The sequence below is a fragment of the Myodes glareolus genome, chromosome 5 (assembly GCF_982192425.1).
Source record: "Myodes glareolus chromosome 5, mMyoGla1.1, whole genome shotgun sequence".
Lineage (NCBI taxonomy): Eukaryota > Metazoa > Chordata > Mammalia > Rodentia > Cricetidae > Myodes > Myodes glareolus.
Genome location: NC_142030.1, coordinates 72,815,355 through 72,835,839, shown reverse-complemented (window position 1 = coordinate 72,835,839; position 20,485 = coordinate 72,815,355). Strand labels below are relative to the sequence as shown.

The 20,485-nt window shown below is 39.5% G+C and overlaps 1 protein-coding gene across 7 annotated transcripts in view; it reads left to right on the top strand.

Moving 5' to 3' along the window:
- Nucleotides 1–9,350, top strand: part of Trmt1l (tRNA methyltransferase 1L) — a 31,850-nt gene extending 22,500 nt beyond the window's left edge. For 6 of the 7 annotated variants that reach the window (XM_048431053.3, XM_048431052.2, XM_048431045.3 and 3 more), the window contains 5 exons: nucleotides 2,592–2,670; nucleotides 5,141–5,307; nucleotides 6,518–6,580; nucleotides 8,640–8,766; nucleotides 8,867–9,350. In XM_048431053.3, the coding sequence (XP_048287010.1) occupies nucleotides 2,592–2,670; nucleotides 5,141–5,307; nucleotides 6,518–6,580; nucleotides 8,640–8,766; nucleotides 8,867–9,119 (689 nt within the window). In that variant the 3' untranslated portion in view covers nucleotides 9,120–9,350. The remainder of the gene's footprint in view (nucleotides 1–2,591; nucleotides 2,671–5,140; nucleotides 5,308–6,517; nucleotides 6,581–8,639; nucleotides 8,767–8,866) is intronic. The other variant, XM_048431047.3, reaches the window with a different exon arrangement.
- The last annotated feature ends 11,135 nt before the right edge of the window (nucleotides 9,351–20,485 follow it).

Here is a 20,485-nt window from a genome sequence, read left to right as displayed (position 1 = left end):
GCTCTTAACTATTGAGGTATCTCTTCAGCCCTTTACTAGAATTCTTAAGAACTCTTTATTAAAAAAAAATGAAGTAATTTACCTCTTGCTGTATATATTGCCAGTAATTTTATTTCTTGCTTCAGTTTCTTTCTTTGTTTTTTTAAATGTAGGTTTTGTTTGTCTGTTTGTTTCCTGATGGTAAAGTTACATATACTCTGGCTTTTGTTTATAAAGGCATTCCTGGTTCCTAAGTACTTCAGGGAGGTTAGGTTTTTACTGACTAACCCGGCACATCTCCTCTATTAGACTATACATTCTTTTTCTTATACTGAGTCCATATCTACTTGAGTTTGTTTCTGGGTGTTCTGTCTTTCCTGTAGAAGGGTAACTAATCGTACACCTGTGTCACACCAATTGCAGAAGCTTTTTAACTGTTTTTATTTTTTGACAGTGTCTCACATATCACAGCCATTGATGACCTTGAACTTTTTTTAAAACTGATTTTATTTACTTTCTGTCTGTCTATGTGTGTGAGTTTGCCATGGTGTGCATGAGAACGTCAGAGTACATTCTGTGGAGTCAGTTCTTTCCAAGTCATGTGGGTCCCAGGGATCAAACACTAGTTGTCACCAAGGTGGCAAGCACCTTTAGTCTTTGAACCATCTCACTGGCTTTAGCCTTAAACTTCTGATAGTCCTGCCTCTACCTCCTAGATGCTTAGATCCTAGGTATACTACCAAGGATATACTACCAAGCCTGGTTTGTGAGGTGCTCTGGATCAAAGCTTGGGTTTTGTGCATGCTAGGTAGTAAGCAAAACAGTCTTTCAACTAAACCACATCCTCAGGCCTAACTTTTATTTATTATGCTAGGGATCAAAACCAGCCAGGCAATGAACAACTGAGCTATTTCTCCTGCCCTGACATTTAATTTTGTTGTATAGCAAAATGATAATATCAAATAGACTAGAACTGATTGATTTTTATCAGGCTGTCCCAAAAAAGCCAGTGATCAATCTAGGAATAACCTGGAGTTGGGGGAGTTTAGTTGAAGAGAGGTTTTTTGTTGTTGTTATTATTGTTGTTTGTTTGTTTTTCATTTTTCAAGACCAGGCCTCATTATTTAGCTGTCCTTGAACTCACTATGTAGACCAGGCAGTCTGACCTAAAAATATGCACCACTATGCCTGGTAAGAGGTTCTAATTTTTTTTTTCCAAGACAGGGCTTCTGTGTGTATCTCTAACTTTCCTAGAACTCACTCTGTAGACCAGAGATTTCACCTACTTCTCCCTTCCAAGTGCTGGGATTAAAGGCGTGCACCACCACCTCCTGACGAGGTTCTAATTTTTAAAAGGACTCTTTTTGAGGGCCGACAGTGCAGCTCAGTAGTAGAACATTTGCCTAACATGAATGAGGTCCTGGATCAACCCCCAGCACCACTAACATGAATAAATAAATAACCAGTCTTCCATAAGACTGGGTTTCAGTCCCCAGTACCCACATGACAGCCAACAGCTGCCTCCAGCTCTAATTCCAGGGGATCTAACAGCCACACAGATACACAGATAAACATGCAGGCAAAATAATAATGCACATAAAAATTTAAAAACTAAAATAAAATGAAAATATTAAAAAATAATAAGACAGTTGCTTTCTGATTTTTAACCATTGCTTGTGACAGACCAATGACTACAAAGGAACAATGAGCACAGTGAAGAGATGTTTCCCCAATATTCATATACCATATTCATATACCCAGTTATATAAATCTAAGTATAAAACCATTCCGAAGGCTTTGAGGTGGCATTCCCCATTTCTGTGGGAAGTTGAACATTACTAATTAAGAGCAACACTATTTTGAGAAAGCAGTGGTACTATTTATGGAACTGGAATTGCTATTTTTAATGATCATATCCACTTTACCTTAAATCAGAACTGTTCAACAAAAATATTTTGTTAGCTACTCATGATCTGAATCCTGGTTTATGAATCAAATTATGGTACACATTAAAAGTAATGAGACATTTATTTTATAATAAATAAGGCAGTGGTATTACTCACTAGTAGCCTTTTTAAGACAAGCCATTAAGTCTACCTTTTCTCCCTTCTTAATTCTGGTGAAGATCATTTTGTCCCAGGGATGTACTCTCTAGGATTCTCCAAGTACTCTACCCAGTGTCCTCTCCCAGGTAACACCTTTGCTCTTCGCATCTGTGTATAGAATCCAGCGGCCTGACCTGGCTTCCACCCAAGCAAACCAAGGAGATTTGGTCCAATCTTAAGTTTGCCTCCATTTTCAGTGTAGTGCTGGGCACACTTCTGAACAAAAAATCTTCCTTTTCTCAACATCACCCATTTTAATTAATTTTTTCCCCGCTGCTCAACACTGCAGACATTTCCACCTGAAGCTGAACATCCTGCTCTTGTGGTTGAAATTTTTAACAATGCCTCCCTTCAAAAGGCTTTAAGGATTATATTTTCAAGTACACAAAAAATTCTTAACACAGTACCTGGTACATAGTAGGTCCTCAGCACATAGTTATTAATATAACAGTTATATCACTTGCATTTGTCATTTATCCTTTATATTTTTGTGTTTTATTTTTACAGAAAATCCATATAGACAGCTGCCCTGTAATTGTCATGGAAGCATGCCTGGCAAGACAGCAATAGAACTCGGGCCTCTGTGGTATGTGCCTAAAGACAGTCTTGAGTTTGATTTACTGGTTGTCAGCTTTTGATGTCTAAGCAAATAATTATGAGTCCCCTTCTCCTGAGACCTTAAAGTATTTCAGATTTTCTCAAATTTTCTAAAAGGTGGTAGAACAGAAGATAGTCTGGATCTGCAAACTAAATAACTTGTGTCTGCATAGTAAGAAAGGGTGTTTGGTTTTTGGAAGATGGTGTCTCTGAGGTGAGGCAAGGTCTCAGCAGTTGGGAGCCCTTGCTTTGCAGAGAGAATGGACGTTGACTTCCCTGCACCCATCAATTGACTCACAACTATCTATACCTCCAGCTCTAGGGAATCCAGCACCCACTGCTAATCACCACCTCCATAGGCACCTGTACACACATGCACATTCCCACACACCACACTTAATTAAAAATATAAGGCCGGGCGGTGGTGGTGCACGCCTTTAATCCCAGTACTCGGGAGGCAGAGGCAGGCGGATCTCTGTGAGTTCGAGGCCAGCCTGGTCTACAAGAGCTAGTTCCAGGACAGGCACCGAAAACTACAGAGAAACCCTGTCTCAAAAATCAAAAAAAAAAAAAGAAAGAAAGAAAGAAATCTTTTAAACACAGAGTCCCATACAGTAGCCAAGCCCTGACCTCAAAGTTGCTGATTTGTTGTTGTTGTTGACCTCTTGTGTATGATGGCAAGTGCATGTGTGCATGCCACGGTGTCATATGAAAGTCACAGGACAGCCATGCTGTCAGTCCTCACCTTCTTGTTCTACCACTGCACCTGCCAAGCTGGTGGGTCCAAAGCCTCCACCAATAGTCTCCACCACCTAGGTCTCTTTAGGAGCACCAAGATGAGTTTAATCCCTTACAAACATTCGAAGAGTAATTGAGCAAGCCCTACCTTCTAGTACTTTCTTACCTATATCATCTCCCACACAGTGATCCTACACACTGGTTACAGAACAGAAATTGTCACTAACAGGTTGCTGCCTTCAGAAAGATGATCTAGTCAGCTCCCTCATTTCATGAAGAAGGAAATTATGGGATGGTGTTTTTAAGTGCTTGCTAAAACTGAGCAAAATAATTATTACAGTTATTATTATTTATTACCTATTATTGTTAACTGTTGGTGTTGTTATTTTGTTGTTGTTATTATTATTATTGAGCTAGAATTTAGTTTTTCCAACTTCAGGCCTGAGTCTTGTCTTTGACTTCCTCCTCACAGCCATCAAGCCTCTTCCCTCTCCCCAAACCTCAGTTTAGTAATACTTCCCATTTCAAATCTCTCAGTGTCTCAACCTAAATAATCTCTAAATTTCCCTCAACATATCTTACATTGACTACTCATTTTGTACTTTAAATGGCCCTTTAGTATATGCTTATTGTCTAATATTTTATATTTACTACTTTATAGCTACTACTCAGTGAAGAACCTTTGTACAAAGCATGGTAATAGGCTGTCTCATTCCCATGACAAGTCTGTGAGGAATTTTATTTACAGTAGCATGATTAAGACACAGAAGGAAAGATGGGGCCTGATGGTGTAGGCCAGTAATCCCAGCTACTCCTGAGGCAAGAGGATCACAAGGTCCAGGCCTGTCTACAGTGAGTTTTTGGACTATAGCTGTGAGTTCAAGACCAGCCTGGGCAACTTAGTGAAACTGTTGGGGAGAGGGGAGTTAAAAAAAAAAAAAAAAAAAAAAAAAAAAAAAGCCGAAACTACACATTCAGTGGTAAAGCACTTGTGTAGCATGCAAACTCCAGTCCTGGGAGGAGAACACAGGAGTTATGGCTCAAGTTGACCTACATTGCTAGTGGGTGGAGCCAGGATTGGAATTTCTGTCGTGGAATTTACATTTTGTCAGCTATACTTAAGCTGCTCAAATGAAATGGAGGCATTCATCCCTGAACCTCTTTGAAACAAGGCCTTACTCTGCAGCCATAGCTAGCTTGAATCTCCTGTGTAGAGCAAGGTAGTCTTAAAGTCACAGAGACCCACCTGTCTGCCTCTGCAGTGCTGGGCATTTTTAACTATAGTCCTCACACAGGCACCAACACGGAGGGAGACTTACTACTGTTCCTTGCTAGACGCACTGTGGAAGTTTACACTTTGCATTATGTTCTCTATGGTTACAGAGTTTTGCAGGCTGTTACGGAGTCAAATTGTCTTTTCTGTCTGACTGTGTTCTCCTCAAACCTACTCCATGTTTCATAGCATTCTACAACTTATGAGCGCCAAAAAGTTCTTGTTGATTTTATGTGAATGAATTTTTTAGCTAATCTTAGTAATTTCCAGAGCTAACATGATTATAAAGGGTGAGAAATTAGTTTGTAAAAATACTAAATTAGAAATTCCTGAATTTCAATATTATTCTGTCTCATAATTTGTTATATATTTTAGTTAATTAGAAGACTTTTTAAAATAAATAAACATTTCTCAAATCCAGTTTTTTATTTATTCTCTTCCTTTCCAGGTCAAGTTCCCTTTTCAATACTGGATTTCTAAAAAGAATGCTATTTGAGTCTCTTCACCACGGTTTGGATGACATTCAACCCCTAGTAAAGACGCTGATCTTTGAATCAGAGTGTGCTCCCCAGAGTCAGTGTTCAGTTCATGCACCTTCAAATCTCAGCAAGCAAGGTGACTCTAACTTGCTCGACTATCCTTGATGTTATAATCAAAATGATGCAATATGCTTTAAAAATTTGGTTGTAATTTTTTTTTTTTTTTGGAGGCAAGATCACATGTAGCTCATGCTAGCCTTGATTGTTTGTTTGGGGTTTTTGAGACAGGGTTTCCCTGTAGCTTTGAAACCTGTCCTAGAACTAGCTCTTGTAGACCAGGCTGGCCTCCCACTCACAGAGATCTGCCTGCCTCTGCCTCCCGAGTGCTGGGATTAAAGGCATGCGCCACCACTCGGCTTCCAAGCTAGCCTTGAAACCCTTATTTTCCTGCCTTTATCTCCAAAGGCTGAGCATCTACTGCCATGCGTGCCACCCCTCTGTCCTCTTTCTACTCTTCTATAAAGAGACACTGTAGGTAACTGTAGGCGTAGATATAGCCCAGACTTTTGGTGATGCCCATTGAAACGCAGAAAGTCAATTCATATCACTTGGTAAAGCTGCTTTTTACTCCTTAAATAGGCGTTTGTCAGTTCGCCTGCCTTTGATCTAAGGGGAGGGCATAGTAGTCTTTATGCTTTTGTAAGTACTAAGAAGAGGCTACTATTACAGACTTGAAATATATCATTTGCTTTTCTTTGGAAGATAGAGTCTTCCTGTGTAGCTAGACTGGCCTAGAACTCAGATCTGTCTGCCTGTACTTTTCAGGTGCTGAAGTAAAAGATGTATGCCACCATACCCAGCCAAAAATACATTTTTTAAAGATTTATTTATTTATTTATTTATTTATATAGTATCCTTCCAGTAGGCCAGAAGAGGGCACCAGATCTCATTATAGGTGGTCGTGAGCCACCATGTGGTTGCTGGGAATTGAACTCAGGACCTCTGGAAGAGCAGTCAGTGTTCTTAACCGCTGAGCCATCTCTCCAGCCCCCAAAAATATATTTTAAAATTTATTTTGCTATTATTATTACTGTGTATGTGTAGGCATATGTGTGGAGGTCAGAGGACAACTTTACAAAGTCAGGTCTGTCCTACCTTTACATGGGCTCTAGGAATTGAACTTAGATTGCAAGTGCTTTTAGCAGCTGAGCTATCTCACTGGCCCAGTAAGTTAAAAAACATCATTCTTACCTATTCAAAATGTGGAAGGGATTCCAGTTTTATTTAAACATTAAATTGTTACTTAATGTCACCTATAAATATTTTCCCATTTGTTTTTATTTTAGAAGAAAATGGTGTATTTATTAAAACTACCGATGATACCACAGTAGATATTTACAGTGCACAGGGTATGTATATTTGTACTATATAACTATTAAGTATCGGTGCATTCTAAATGTGTCTTAAATACAGACTTAAAAACAGAACATAGATAGCATTAAGGCAGACAAGCAACAGCCTATAATTACAAGCTATAATATCGTAGTAGTGATTGCTCACTTAAATAGTCAATGGAAAGAAACTTAAAGTTCCTGTTGCGAGTATATGCTTTAATAATGTGCCAGTCATGTCATTTAGCATCTTCATCTAATTTGGTAGAATGCAAGTCACTGAAAATGATAGTGTGCTGAAAAGTAGCATTCTGGTACGCTGAACAGCACTTGGCTCTCAGCACTGTTCCACCTCATTGTGTTGGTGGTGGAACTTTTACCAGATTCTTCATTTTTAGCAGAAATGTCTTAAATCTTTTTAAGAATAGAAGGTAAAACAAACGCTTTAACATATTTTTTAAAGATTTATTTACTTATTTATTTATGTGTATTGTTCTGCCTGCATGTATGCCTGCAGGCCAGAAGACGGCACCAGATCTCATTACAGATAGTTGTGAGCCACCATGTGGTTGCTGGGAAGTGAACTCAGGACCTCTGGAAGAACAGCCAGTGCCATCTCTCTGAGCCCCTCTTATATCTAAGATAAGGAAGTTGAACTACTCTCTATGGCTGTTCTGTGTCATAGACCTTTATACTTTATATTAGCACAGCACAGGAGAAAAGAAAATCCGTATGCTGCTTCTAATAATTACTATTAAGGTATTATATTGGAGTTTTTTCATCGTAGGCTTCTCTATAATTTGTTCTATATTACGGATGTATTTTTTTCATTAGATGTCTCACTGATCATGTAACAATACAATCATATTTTATTTATCTGGTTTAATTAATTTGGGGGTCCCAAATCATTTTCATTTTATTGTAAAAAGGAAACAGTTCAACAATAATTTATCTTTGGATATGATTTACCAGTTTCATGCAGTACATTTGCCATCTAGGCACTTGTGTTTAAGCATATATCAATTGTTTGTCCTGAAGAAATAGCATGTGAGGATAACACCTACATATAATTAAGGCTTATCTGGGTACCATGACATATTCCCATAGTACCAGCAATGGCAGGAGGATCTCTTGAGCTTACAGCTTTAAGACAAAGCTCTTGTCTAGCATAGACAAGAGTAAGACATATATAATAATCATAGGCTGAAAGTTGGAGCAAAATTTCCTTTTAGTATTTGAAGTCTCAGTTGCTGGGGGGGTCAGTCAGTCTGTATTTATTCATGCATGTGTGTACATGCACGTGCACACACTCGAGCCTTTGGAAAGATGGCCTGCTGGAATAACTTGTTTGCCGCCTTCCACCTAAAATGGAAAGACTAAGTACAGTGTTGAGAAATAGGCAACGGAGTCATGTATTATACTTTGATCAATCTGTGGTAGCACTCTTGAAACTCATGTGTATATTAGGGGAAGGTGTGTGCACGTGTGAGTGCAGGTAAGTCAGAGTCCAGAGCAGGGCACTGGATTGCTTGGAGCCACTATGTGGGTGTTGAGAACTGAACCCTGGTCCTCTCCAAGAGTACTACTGAGTGTTCTTAACATCTCTCTTGACCGTCTTGATTTTGTTTTTTTAAGATTTTTTTTTTTGAGAATTTCATACATGGTGTGGCTGTTGTTTTTCACATTCATTGAAGACTACTATGTATCCGTAAAGCATTCAGGTATAAAAAACAATGAATGACATTGCCCCAAGGAATCCAGAATATAATTTAGAGAGAAGGATTTACACACACAGAAGACCTGCATACAAGAACAAGGAAAAGGAACGACAGACTTCAGTCAGTCTGATGGTGCTGTGTGTACTCTAAGGAACGGAGAAGTCATAGGCCCTAGGTTCATAAACAGGCTTCATACAGGAAATGCAAACAGAGCCTTAAGGAAGGTAGAAGGAAGTCCCGGCTCAAGCAAGAGTTGGACACATTACATGAGTGAAGGACAGCCCGAATTCTGTAGCCAGCAAAATTATAAGGCGTTCCATCCGCAGCGTTTAAGAGCATACTTATTCTGTGTGTTCCAGGAAAGAGGAAAAGCAGTGAAACAGTGATAAATACAGCCAAGAAGCAGAAGGTCGAAGCCAGTGCTGCACATCCCCCCTTCTATTACAATATCCACAGGCACAGCATCAAAGGGATGAATATGCCAAAGTAAGGCCACCCGTGGCAGAATGTTTATCTCATACTTTAATAACATTGTGATTGAAGTCAAAACATAAGAACCTAATAACTTTTACTTTCCCTATTGCAGGTTAAAAAAGTTTTTGTGCTGTCTTTCCCAAGCAGGCTTTCGAGTAAGCCGAACTCACTTTGACCCAATGGGTATTCGTACAGACGCACCTCTGATGCAGTTCAAATCTATCCTGTTAAAGTACAGCACCCCCACTTACACTGGAGGACAATCAGAAGGTCCCATGCAGTCAGCATCTGAAGATACAGTAGCTGACAGGGTTGAAATGTCGGTGAAGGACAAAGCAGAAGCAAGTGGCTGCAGAAGGTGGTAAACGCAAGAAGCGTTTCTTCTCAGGGTTTTTATGATGGCCCCATGACTCTGTACCAACTGTAATCCTTTTTTTATTCTTTCAATTTAGTGATATAAGATAAAAAATTTAAAAAGCACTGTTTTCATTCAGAAAATTGGCTGTTTCTGACTTGGCTGGTGTGAGAGCTTTGCTTTTTAAGTTTTTATTATTTTAAAGAAAAAATTTAATAAAAACATTTCATGATGAAACCAAGTTTTTGACTTGGCTCACCCTACTGTTCAGTAATTTAGAAATTTTTCACGTTTTTCTTGGAAATTGAGCATATTCTGAAAGTTATCCTTTATACTTTCTGGCACAAAGGATTGAACCTAGAGGCTGTGGCTCTCCAGTAGCTGGAATGCAGGCATGCATGAAGTACCCAGCTTAGCATTGATTTGTGATAGCATCTCTACCGGTTTATGGTGTTTATTCTCGTATATAACATACAAAATAAATCTAGAGAATGATTCTTTATAAAATAGTAAGAATAGTGAATGTTCTTCTACGTGACTCACTTAAAATACAATTCTAAAAAAATTTCTTACTTTTGAGAAGTCATACTTCTAATTGTTTTTCCTTGAAGCTTTTTAGAAATTCAGTACTTGCCTGCTACAAAACTACATTTTTACAAGTTTATATTCTAGATGACTAAACTTCAGAATAAGACTTTTGTCAAAATAACTGATGTCATGGTTATAATAATGTCCACAAATATGAAATCCCAGAGGGGTTTTTCTTTTTTTTTTTTTTCCTGGTTTGTTTGTTTTTGGTTTTTTGAAACAGGGTTTCTCTGTAGCTTTGGATCCTGTCCTGGAGCTAGCTCTTGTAGACCAGGCTGGCCTCAAACTCACAGAGATCCACCTCCCTCTGCCTTCCGAGGGCTGGGATTAAAGGTATGCACCACCACTGCCCAGCGCCCAGAGGTTTTATTATAAACAGTTTAGGCCAGGCATTGGTGGCGCACGCCTTTAATCCCAGCACTCAGGAGGCAGAGGTATGTGGATCTCTATGGGTTCAAGACCAGCCTGGTCTATAGAACGAGTTCCAGGACAGGCTCCAAAGCTACACTGAGAAACCCTATCTCAAAAAAAAAAAATTAATTAACATAGGTGATCCTTAGATGCCTCAGTTAATGCATATACCAATGCCCCTTAGCTTAGTTTTGCCACCATTCAGAAGTAAAATTTGCCATCTCAAGAGAGGTACGGAGCTGGAGAGGGAGCTAGCAGTTGCAAGCACTTGCTATGCAGCAGACCCAGGTTTTCTCCCCAGCACCCTCATGGAGGCTCACAACCATATATAACTAGTTCCAGAGGACCTGATATACTCTTCTGAACTCTGAGGGCCCCAGACACGTGGTAGTTAGCAGGGTTGGCTTTGTTTTTGAGGTTTACATACATTTTTGTATAAATAGCACACACTAACATAACCGTTAAGATTAGGAGAGGGGAAAATCCTATTTCCATTAATAAATATTCTCCTGTCATTTGAAGAATTTAGATGTGAAGACTTGATATAAAGTTTAGGACTCTTGTTTTAAGAAATGAATCTATATTTACCCTAAGTATTCTTAAGGGGATTTTGGCCAAATTCAGGGTTAGCTTCACTCATGGGTTGAATTTAATTTCAATTAAAAATGTACATAAAGCAACATACTTTTTAAAATATTTGTTTAATTACTATAGAGCAAATGAGCAAACAAGCATTCACCTGATTTGATATGTATTTTGTTAAATTGACTACTTTAATCTTAAATTTTGCTAAGTGTCATTAGCCTGATTATAGTAAGCAATGCTGAGTTAAATGTTAGGCAAAAACCACATTTGGTGGTGGTGGTGGGGGGTGTTCTGGTTTGGGTTTTTGGGGGGGTGGATGGGTTCTGTTTGTTTTGTTTTTGAAACAGGGTCTAAACTATAGCGCTGACTGACCTAGACCTTACTATGTAGACCAGGCTGGTTTCAGATTCAGAGATCCTTCAGCCTCTGCCTCTTGTGCTAGGATTAAAGGTTTGTAGTGCCACACCCTGATTTAAGAGCCTAATTTGACACAGAAGCATGTGATTTATCACCCTCTGAAATATATTTAAGTAATAGATTTACATATAAAAGCAATTTTTTTTAAAAAAATGTGAGGTTTGTAGGGAGTAGTTTGACACCGTGACTAGGCACTGTACCAACCTGAAAAGAAAATACCTTAAAACTTCCATGTGGCAGAGATGCTGCAGTTAAGAGCACATGTTCTTGTTGGAGTTTGTCTCCAGCCCCTATGTGGTACACAAAACTATCCATAACTCCAGTTTTTTGGGAAACCAGTGCCTTCTGATGTCCCTTAGCACCAGGCATACACATGGTTCAAGTACATAGATACAGGCAAAACACTCATACATTTTTTTTAAGAAAGGTTTTTAAATGTCATGTAAAATAATAATAGCATTAACAACTTTGTTCCTATAACATAGTGTTTGAGATGGCTAGATTGTAAAGTAACGTAACCAACCCTTCATTAAAATTTAAGAAAGCAGGCTGGAGGTGTAGCTCCATGAAGGAGTGTTTCCCATTTACAAAGACTCGATCCCCAGCACTGCAGATAAACAAACAAACCAGCATGCTGACAACGCTAGCAGTTTATGTTCGTACACTAACCAGAAAAATGGTAGACGTAACCAGAAGCTGTTTAAGGGCCACAGTGATTAACTTGTGCCAGAATTCTACTTACTGTACGTACGTCCATAATACTAGCTCTAGTTCCCAGAATTTAGGATTAACTCCAGACCAGTGGAGTTCTGAAAGGCATGAGGATTTCTTTCTGCACTATGTAATTTCTCTGCTTAAGAGCTGTAGGTCACTCTGAACTATTGACTGAAATATGGGTAAGGCTTGAGATATTATCAGGATCCTTTCATGAAGGACTTGGAGAAAATACTAAAATCATGCATGGGGTGAATGGTAATGACTACTCTGCCTTAAGTCACATTTTTCAGGTATGTAAATCAAATAGGATCGAGAAATTGGTCTTCTCCCGTAGATCACTTGGTAACTAACCAAGTAACAACTATGTATTCAGTCTGCTGGTAACTCTGTGGGTATGACTGCCTATTAGATCACCATACCCACTCTTCTCGTCAGTAGTTACTAATACCCTGTTGGTCTACAGAGACGGTTCCAGGACTGCCAGACAGAATTCCTGTCTCCAAAAGCAACAAAAAAGCACTTGGAAGTACTGCTTGCTTGTATTTATGTGAGAACAGTACATGGTGTCTACAAAAGCTATACAATCCCATCTTCAGCAGTTCTTTCAGGGAGACAGGAAGGACAGTGCAGTAACTTTCTCAAGTGCTGCTGTAAAACTTTCAAGCACGTGAGCCTTGCAAACTCTAAGCGGACCCTGTGCCTTTATCTGTGATAATCATTACAGACATCACAAAATTAAAGTGCTGGATTGCACACAGGCAGTCTGGCAGAAATTTCGGGAACAGAATTGGAAATTAACTGCTATCTGCCATGAATTCTCCATTATTAACCCTCCTAATCGTATGTTTTATACTCAATAATTTATGCATTTAACTCAACTTCATTCTCATTTTCTATGGTCAAAGTTTTCTAAGGACTTAGTTTCAAATTGATAGTGAAACCATCACAAACAAAAATTCTCTGAAAATAACTGGTAAAAAAAAAAAATACCAAACTCCTGTTGCTCATTAATCAGTTAGAAAATCTCAGTACACATGAGAATCTATCTTGGACATGTCCAGTTTGGCAAATTTTTTGTGTGTATCTTCAAATATAAAGCATTCTCACTTCACAGATTAAAAAAGATATCAGCCCCTTTTCATAGAGAAGATACTGACCATGGAGTGAAACTAAAGTATTTTGCTAAGGCACAAAACAATACATAATACATTTTAGCAGGTCAAATTAATTCTTTGGAGAAGAGGGAATCGGTCTAAGATGTATTGTCTAAGTGCACTAATAATCCTCATTTAAACATCAGCCACTAAATTAAATGAAGATGATTTGAGCTATCTGACCTTATGTTTTCTGGGTATCCTATACTACTCGATATACATTATTTTATATATTGGGAGAGTGGGGCTGAGAAACCTGGGTAAAGGCACAATAAAACATAATCATGGAAGGGTGTATTTTTACAACCTAAACAATCTCCTCACCCCCAAAACTATCACATTGCATTTCAACAAAAATGGAGTAGTCTGTCTGTGCATGCCATTTTTTGTTCACTTTTAACTGCATCTTAGTCCTTCTCTCACCCAGTTCCTTGGAAACCACCGTTCTCTTCTATGCCTCTGAACGTAATTTGCTTAGATTCTGTATGTGACACCATGTCTTTCTCTGCTTGTTTATTCACCTAACCGTAGTACCATTCAGATTCAGCCCATTTTCTTCTGGTATCCACTGTATCTACACTGTATACACACTCATTCACCAATGCTACATAAACAAAATGCTGATCATTTTTTAACAGAGTGCCTATATTTCATGTGAACAGATGTGGCTTGAATGAGAAATGTCCTCCATATATTTGGGTATTTGGCCACTTGATTCCCAATTGGAGGCACTGCCTAAGGTTTAGGTGATGCTGCCTTGTATGGCACTAGGGATTATACAGCCTTTCCCTAACCCTCCAGTTCCCTCTCTAGTTCCTGCTCCCTCCACTTGCTGCCATTCCTCCCCACGTTGGAGTCTTATCCTTCTGAAACGTAAGCCCACATAAACGCTCCCTTCTTTTTCATTCATTTATTTATTTTTGGTTTTTTGAGACAGAGTTTCTCTGCAGCTTTGTAGCCTGTCCTGGAACTAGCTCTTGAAGACCTGGAACTCACAGAGATCCGCCTGCCTCTGCCTCCTGAGTGCTGGGAGTAAAGGAAGGCATGGGCCACCACTGCCTGGCTGTAAATGTTTCTTCCAAGTTGCACTGATCATGACATTTTATCAAAGCAACAGAAAAACATCTCTAGTTGTGTCATGGACATTTGTTTGTTTTGGTTTTTGGTGGTGAATAAGTACATAAAATATACCCAATGCATCCAAGTGGCTAGCACAGAACTCTGTATGTAGACCAGACTGACCTAAAACTCAGAGATTGACATGCCTGTTTCTTGGGTGCTGGAATTAAAAATGTACACCACACCCAGCTGAGCTTTTTGTTTAGTATCTGAGGGACCCCAATAGTTTCCCGTAATGGCTACACTAACTTACCTACCACAAGGTAGTTTTCTGTTTTACAAAACTCACAGATAGTAACTTTTTTCTCTAATAGTAGCCCTTCTAACACTTTCTGATAATGTCTTATAATTTGCACTTTCCTGATTATAGTGATTTGGTAGGGACACTTCATAGTCTATGCAAACACATTTGTACTTTGTTCTAAAACAAAGAACCAACATTTACACACTGTTGAGGGAACCTGGTAACTAGATGTCATCCAAATGACTGCTTGGAAGGAACACAAGACTCAGTGGCCTTGGTATTTGCACACCCTTACCCCTGCTGCACAGAGATATGGTATGGAGAAAAACACCATCGCCATCATCCTCAGAGACCAACCTCTTGACAGGAGGGGCAGGACTGAGCTTTGGGATGATTCGGGGTTTGCCCTCTTTATACAACTGGCTGGCTAAAAAAAGAATGTTAGGAAACGAATAGTTATGATTGCTGACTCTCAATATAATGCAGCTAAAGGACTCAGTTTCTGGTTCAAAGTATATCATGGGCTGCTTACAGTTTTTAGCATTTCTTCTATTTGTCTTTTGAGAATTATCTGGACCTTTTGCCCATATTTTTTTCTTTTCTTTTCTTTTCTTTTCTTTTCTTTCAAGACAGGGTTTCTTTGTGTAGCGAGCTTTTCCGGAACTTGCTCTGTAGACCAACCTGGCCTTGAACTCAGAGATGCATCTGTCTGCCTCCCGAGGGCTGAGATCAAAGGTATATACCACCATTACCCAGCTAAACTGATTTCTTTAAACATAATTTTTTACTCATTCTTCAGGAATTTCACATTAGCACCCCAATCCCACTCATTTACCAGTCCCCCTATATATGCCCTTCACCCTTGTAGTGTCCCCTGCCCCAAGGAAAATTCAAAAAGAAACAAAAATAAGAATACTAAATAAAACCAAACAAACCAATCCTCCATCTTTCCCACCTCTCCATCACCTCTTCATCTTACTGGCACTGGGAGCTGTGCTGTGTCACCCAGTGTACTCTTGTCCACACAACTTTACTTGAAATGTTCATTGTTTAATGTGTTGTTGGTCTGGTTCAAGGTCTCCTGCTTCTGCTACACCACCAATATTGGACCCTTCACCAAAACTCCTCTCAGAGATCCTGCAGTTGATTGCAGTTAACACTCTCCAGCAGGTCACAGATGGGGTAGATGTTGGAGAGTGCCAACTCAAAGTTCTGGATGTGTGCCAGGGGTAGCTGAATTCGTCAGTCCAGGCTGTTGGACCATGTTCCTCAGAAATGCGACTGTTCAGCAGTCTGGTTCACCATAGCTGCATCAGAGGTGAATGTGTTAGGGAACAGGTTGCGTTGGGAGGCTGACATCTGGCCAAGGCTGCGGTGCGCCACCACTGCTCAGCTGCTTTCCTGTTTCTTTACCTGCCTTTTAATATACTGCTGCCAACAAGCAGACTTTCAGAGCGTGAAACTGGGTGTGGTGGCACTGCAGGCCTGTAATCTCAGCATCCACTCTAACGTCACAGCAAATCCAAGACCATCCTGGGCTACCAGAAACCCTGTCTCAAAACTTTACAACGACAACTTTGGGTACCAGAACTCATTTCCAATTGCGTTTCCTGTCCCTACTGGACTAACTTTGTAAAGTATGCATTTGCCTTAGTAGTTTATTGGTCAGTAACTGACAGGACAGCTTTTCTTTCTTTCTTTCTTTCTTTCTTTTTTTTTTTTTTTTTTTTTTTTTGCTTTTTCGAGACAGGGTTTCTCTGTGGCTTTGGAGCTTGTCCTGGAACTAGCTCTTGTAGACCTCGAACTCACAGCAATCTGCCTGCCTCTGCCTCCCAAATGCTGGGATTAAAGGCGTGCACCACCACCGCCCGGCAAGGACAGCTTTTCTTTGAGCTATGAATTCCTTCCAGCCTTAAGAGCTGTTTTCAAATAACACCTATAACACTCTAGTAATGAACTTTATGTTGCTCCTTAGCTTTCACACACAGGCAGACCCATTGGTTTCCATAGCTACCTCTAGGAGACCATTTATTTTGAAAGTTGAAGAAAAGTAAGGAATGATTAACTTGAAATACTTGAATTTTCTTAAAACTGTCAGAAGCCTTGATTGATTAATTCTAGGTCTAAGAAACTCCTGAAAGCTTGTGGCAAGAGTTCATGTATGAAAAACCAACAGACACAAGTACTTGCTCATGTGGGCTTTTTATATACTGTGTGAAGATGTACTGCTGTGATTGGTGTAATAAAGAGCTGAATAGCCAATAGCTAGGCAGGAGAGAATAGGCAGGACTTCCAGGCAGAGGGGAACTGAAGAACCTGAAGCAGGCAGGGGATGCCAGTGAGATACTAAGGAAGTAAGATATACATTGCAGAAGAAAGGTAAAAACCCATATGGGGAAAAGTAGATTAATAGAAACTGGTTAATTTATAAGAGCTAGTCAGGAACAAGCCTACGGTAAAGGCCAAGCTTTCATAATTAATAAGTCTCCATGCCATTTGAGAACTGGTGGTTACCAAGAGAAGGTTGGACAAGAAATTCTTGCTAAGTTACCTTTTGTCAACAGGACACAACCAGTAATTTAGGGAGTGGGGACCCAAACTGAACAACCAACTCCAGAGTGGCCAGTGGGCAGGTCTGTGGAATGTTTTCTTGACTAATTGTTTATGTAGGAAGGTGATGCCAACCCTGAAGAGGTAGGTGGTCCTGGGTTGTATAAAAACCCAAGCCAGAAGCTGAAGAGCTCAGTGACTAAGTGCTTATTCTTGCTACAGGGCCCCATTTCCAGAACCCTCACGATGGCTCATAATCGTTAAGTCCAGTTCAAGGGACTCGGATACCACCTTCTGACCTCTGTGGGCAGAGACACACACAGGTGCACACACATGTGCAGGCAAAATCTTCACACATAAAAATACAATACTTTAATAAAGTAAACTGAGCAAGCCACTGAGAGCATGCCAGTGATCAGGTCTCCTACTTAGTCTCTGGTTCAGTTTTAGTCTGACCAAATCCTCCCCAAGCTGTTTTTCAGTCGAAACATTTTTTAACACCAGCAATAGAAACCAATTATGGATAGATGGGCACAGACATATACACACAGTAAATAAATGTTAAAAAAAAAAAAAACCAAACCAGTATATTGGCAAAAGAGCAAGGTCCCAGCTTTTTGGCAGGCAGAGGCAGGAAGACAAATCATTTAATCTCCAAGGTTTGAAGCCAATTTGAAATAACCCAGAAAAACTTCATCTAAACAAATAGAAGGGCTGAGGATATGTAGCTCTGTGAAAATGCTCTACTGTGAGGAGGGTCAAGTTAAAACCCAGCGCGCGCGCACGCACACACACGCACGCACGCACACACCAGGATTTGAATATATATTGCTCTGAAAAACATACATAAATGACTGGTAAATACATGAAAAATGTTCAACATAAGCCATCGGGGAAATGAAAAATAAAACTACAATGAGGTACTAGTTAAGACTGCTTTTTTTGTTTTTCAGGACAGGGCTTTTCTGTGTATCTTTGGCTGTCCTGGAACTCTGTAGACCAGGCTGGCCTCAAACTCACAGAGATCCACCTGCCTCTTAAGTAATGGGATTAAAGTCATGCACCACCAAGTACAGCAAGATTACTTATTTTTTTATGGGCTGGAGAGATGGCTCAGCAGTTAAGGGCACTCACTGGCTGCTTTTGCAGAGGACCTGAGTTCTATAACATGTCAGCTCACACCTGTCTTCAATTCCTTCTAGGGGATCCACACCTCTGCCGACACCATGCATGGAAAAGGGCAAAACAAAAACATACACAAAATCTAATTTTTAAAAATGTTAATTTTGGGTTTCCACATTGTTCTTTTTGCCTTTAAACTGGGTTGTTGAAGGCGTTTATTTCCTAGGGATAGGGTCTAATGTACCCTAGGCTGGCCTTTCTATGTAAATGCTGACTTAGTCTCTGGCACTTCTTTCTCTGCCACCCTAAGCTTCGAATCACAGGCATGCATCGCCACTCTGGTACCACGCAAGTTTTACACTATGCTGGGAAGCACTCTACTAGTTACAGCTGCATTTCTAGTCAAGGTTGACTTTACAGCTCCAAATGTAAACTACTCTTTTCCAATAATCATGCTCAGAAGATTGGTATAAAAGATATGCATACAAAGCTGGGAGGATGGTGGCACAGACCTTTAATCCCCAACACTCAAAGACAGGAGACAGAGGCAGGCAGATCTCTGTGAATTCAAGGATTTCCAGAATCTTTGTGAATTACAAAGATTTCCAGAACAGCTTCCTAGAGAGAGCCTATTAAAGAGACAGAGAAAGGGTAGTTATACATACAGAAATGCAAATATGTTTAAGTTGAAGTGTTCAAGAAAAATAATGTCCTCATAAGGTTGAAATGATTAAAATTATACAATACATATTATAAAGTGATGAAAAACAAAAAAAATTAAATATAAAGGGATAAAGAAGGGCTGAATATAAGAGCCACAAGTTATTGAAGAGTATTCCTTGGTTTTGTGAATAAGTACATAAATATATTCAACACTGTAAGTGTAAAGTTTACTGTGAAACTCCACAGCTTCCATTCTGAATGTCGATTCTAATATTCTACATAATATTCAGAGCTGTATTAACTTTGAGTCTGCTTAATTTTGGTATTTTTATTTATTTGAAAGTTTATAAAATAAAATCAAAATAACTTAAAGAAAAACTAACCAAAATTGTGTGGCACTGGCAGAAGACATATAAACAAATGAATCTCAAAGTTCAAAATGAATCTCTTACAAGTATGGGCAACCGATTTTGCACAAAAGTTCCAAAACAATTCACTGAAGAACTTATTATTCTATAGTTAAGAAAACTAGATGTCTACATGAAATAAATGAAGGCTGGGCCCAGACCTTCTGCCATATACTAAATTCAAAGTGAGAGCCACACATGGTGGCACATGCCTGTAATACTCAAGAGGCCAGAGTCAGGAAGGTGGGCACAAGCTTGAGATACCTAAGGCGACAAGCAAGCTCCAGGACAGCCAGAGCTACCAAAACCCCTTCTCAAAAAAACAAGGCTGGCAAGATGGTTCTACAGGTAATGGCACTTGCTGCCAAGCTTGATGACCCAAGCCTGACCCAAAAACACACATGGTAGAGGAAACTGACTTAAGAGAAGTGTTGTGAATTCTGTGGCTGAGGCACACAAGTAGGACACAGACATAAGTACAGGATAATGCACACATAATTTCTAGAAAGAAGAAAATAACACGCTGTGGAATAGTGTGAAAACTGGGACCTTATTCATTATCAGCAGGGATGCAAAACGGTGTGGGGAGCCACTATCAAAGAGTTACAGTATGATCTAATAATGCCCTTCCTATTTGTACCCAAAATAGAAATCAGGAGCTTAAGTGTTTCATAACGTTCATTTCAGTATTAGAATAGTAAAACATGTCCATCAACCTACTAAAAATAAGTGAATACGCAAAATGTGTATACATATGCCATCCAGTACCAAAAATTCAAATTGGTATATCCTCATAATATGAAGGATTCTGAAAACACTTCAAATTATATTTCTATGATGTACATAAAACAGTCAAATTCTAAAAACAAACAAATAAACAAACCAAACCCTGGAACAGAAGTGATCAAGAGATGGGCAGAGGAGTTTATAAGTATTATTTGTATGCACAGTTTGTTTGGGAAGAGAAAAAGTATTGGAAATACAAGTTAATTCTAATTTAACAGTGTAAATGTACACAACAGTGTAACTGTACATACGACCACTGAACTCCAACCCACTCCCAAGAAGAAAAAAGGTTAAAACGAGTAATGTCTGCACTTATCGCCCCAGCAGGAGACTAATTAGAGGCCTGGAGTTCAAGGACAGCTGAGCAACACACCATTTGGTTCCTAATCCTGCCCAACTAGTGACATCTGTAGACTTGGTTATGTCCGTGATTACTGGAGTGAGCTGCAAAATCCTGTGAAACCAAGGTTGGTAATCACAGCCAACAGTATTTCTTCTCCCAAATCTAGACTCCACCCCCCACGCAACAAGCATGCATACACACACACTGCATTCACAATGCACTCAATGTTCTACCATTACCTATGTATTTGACAAAGGAGTACACATGTAC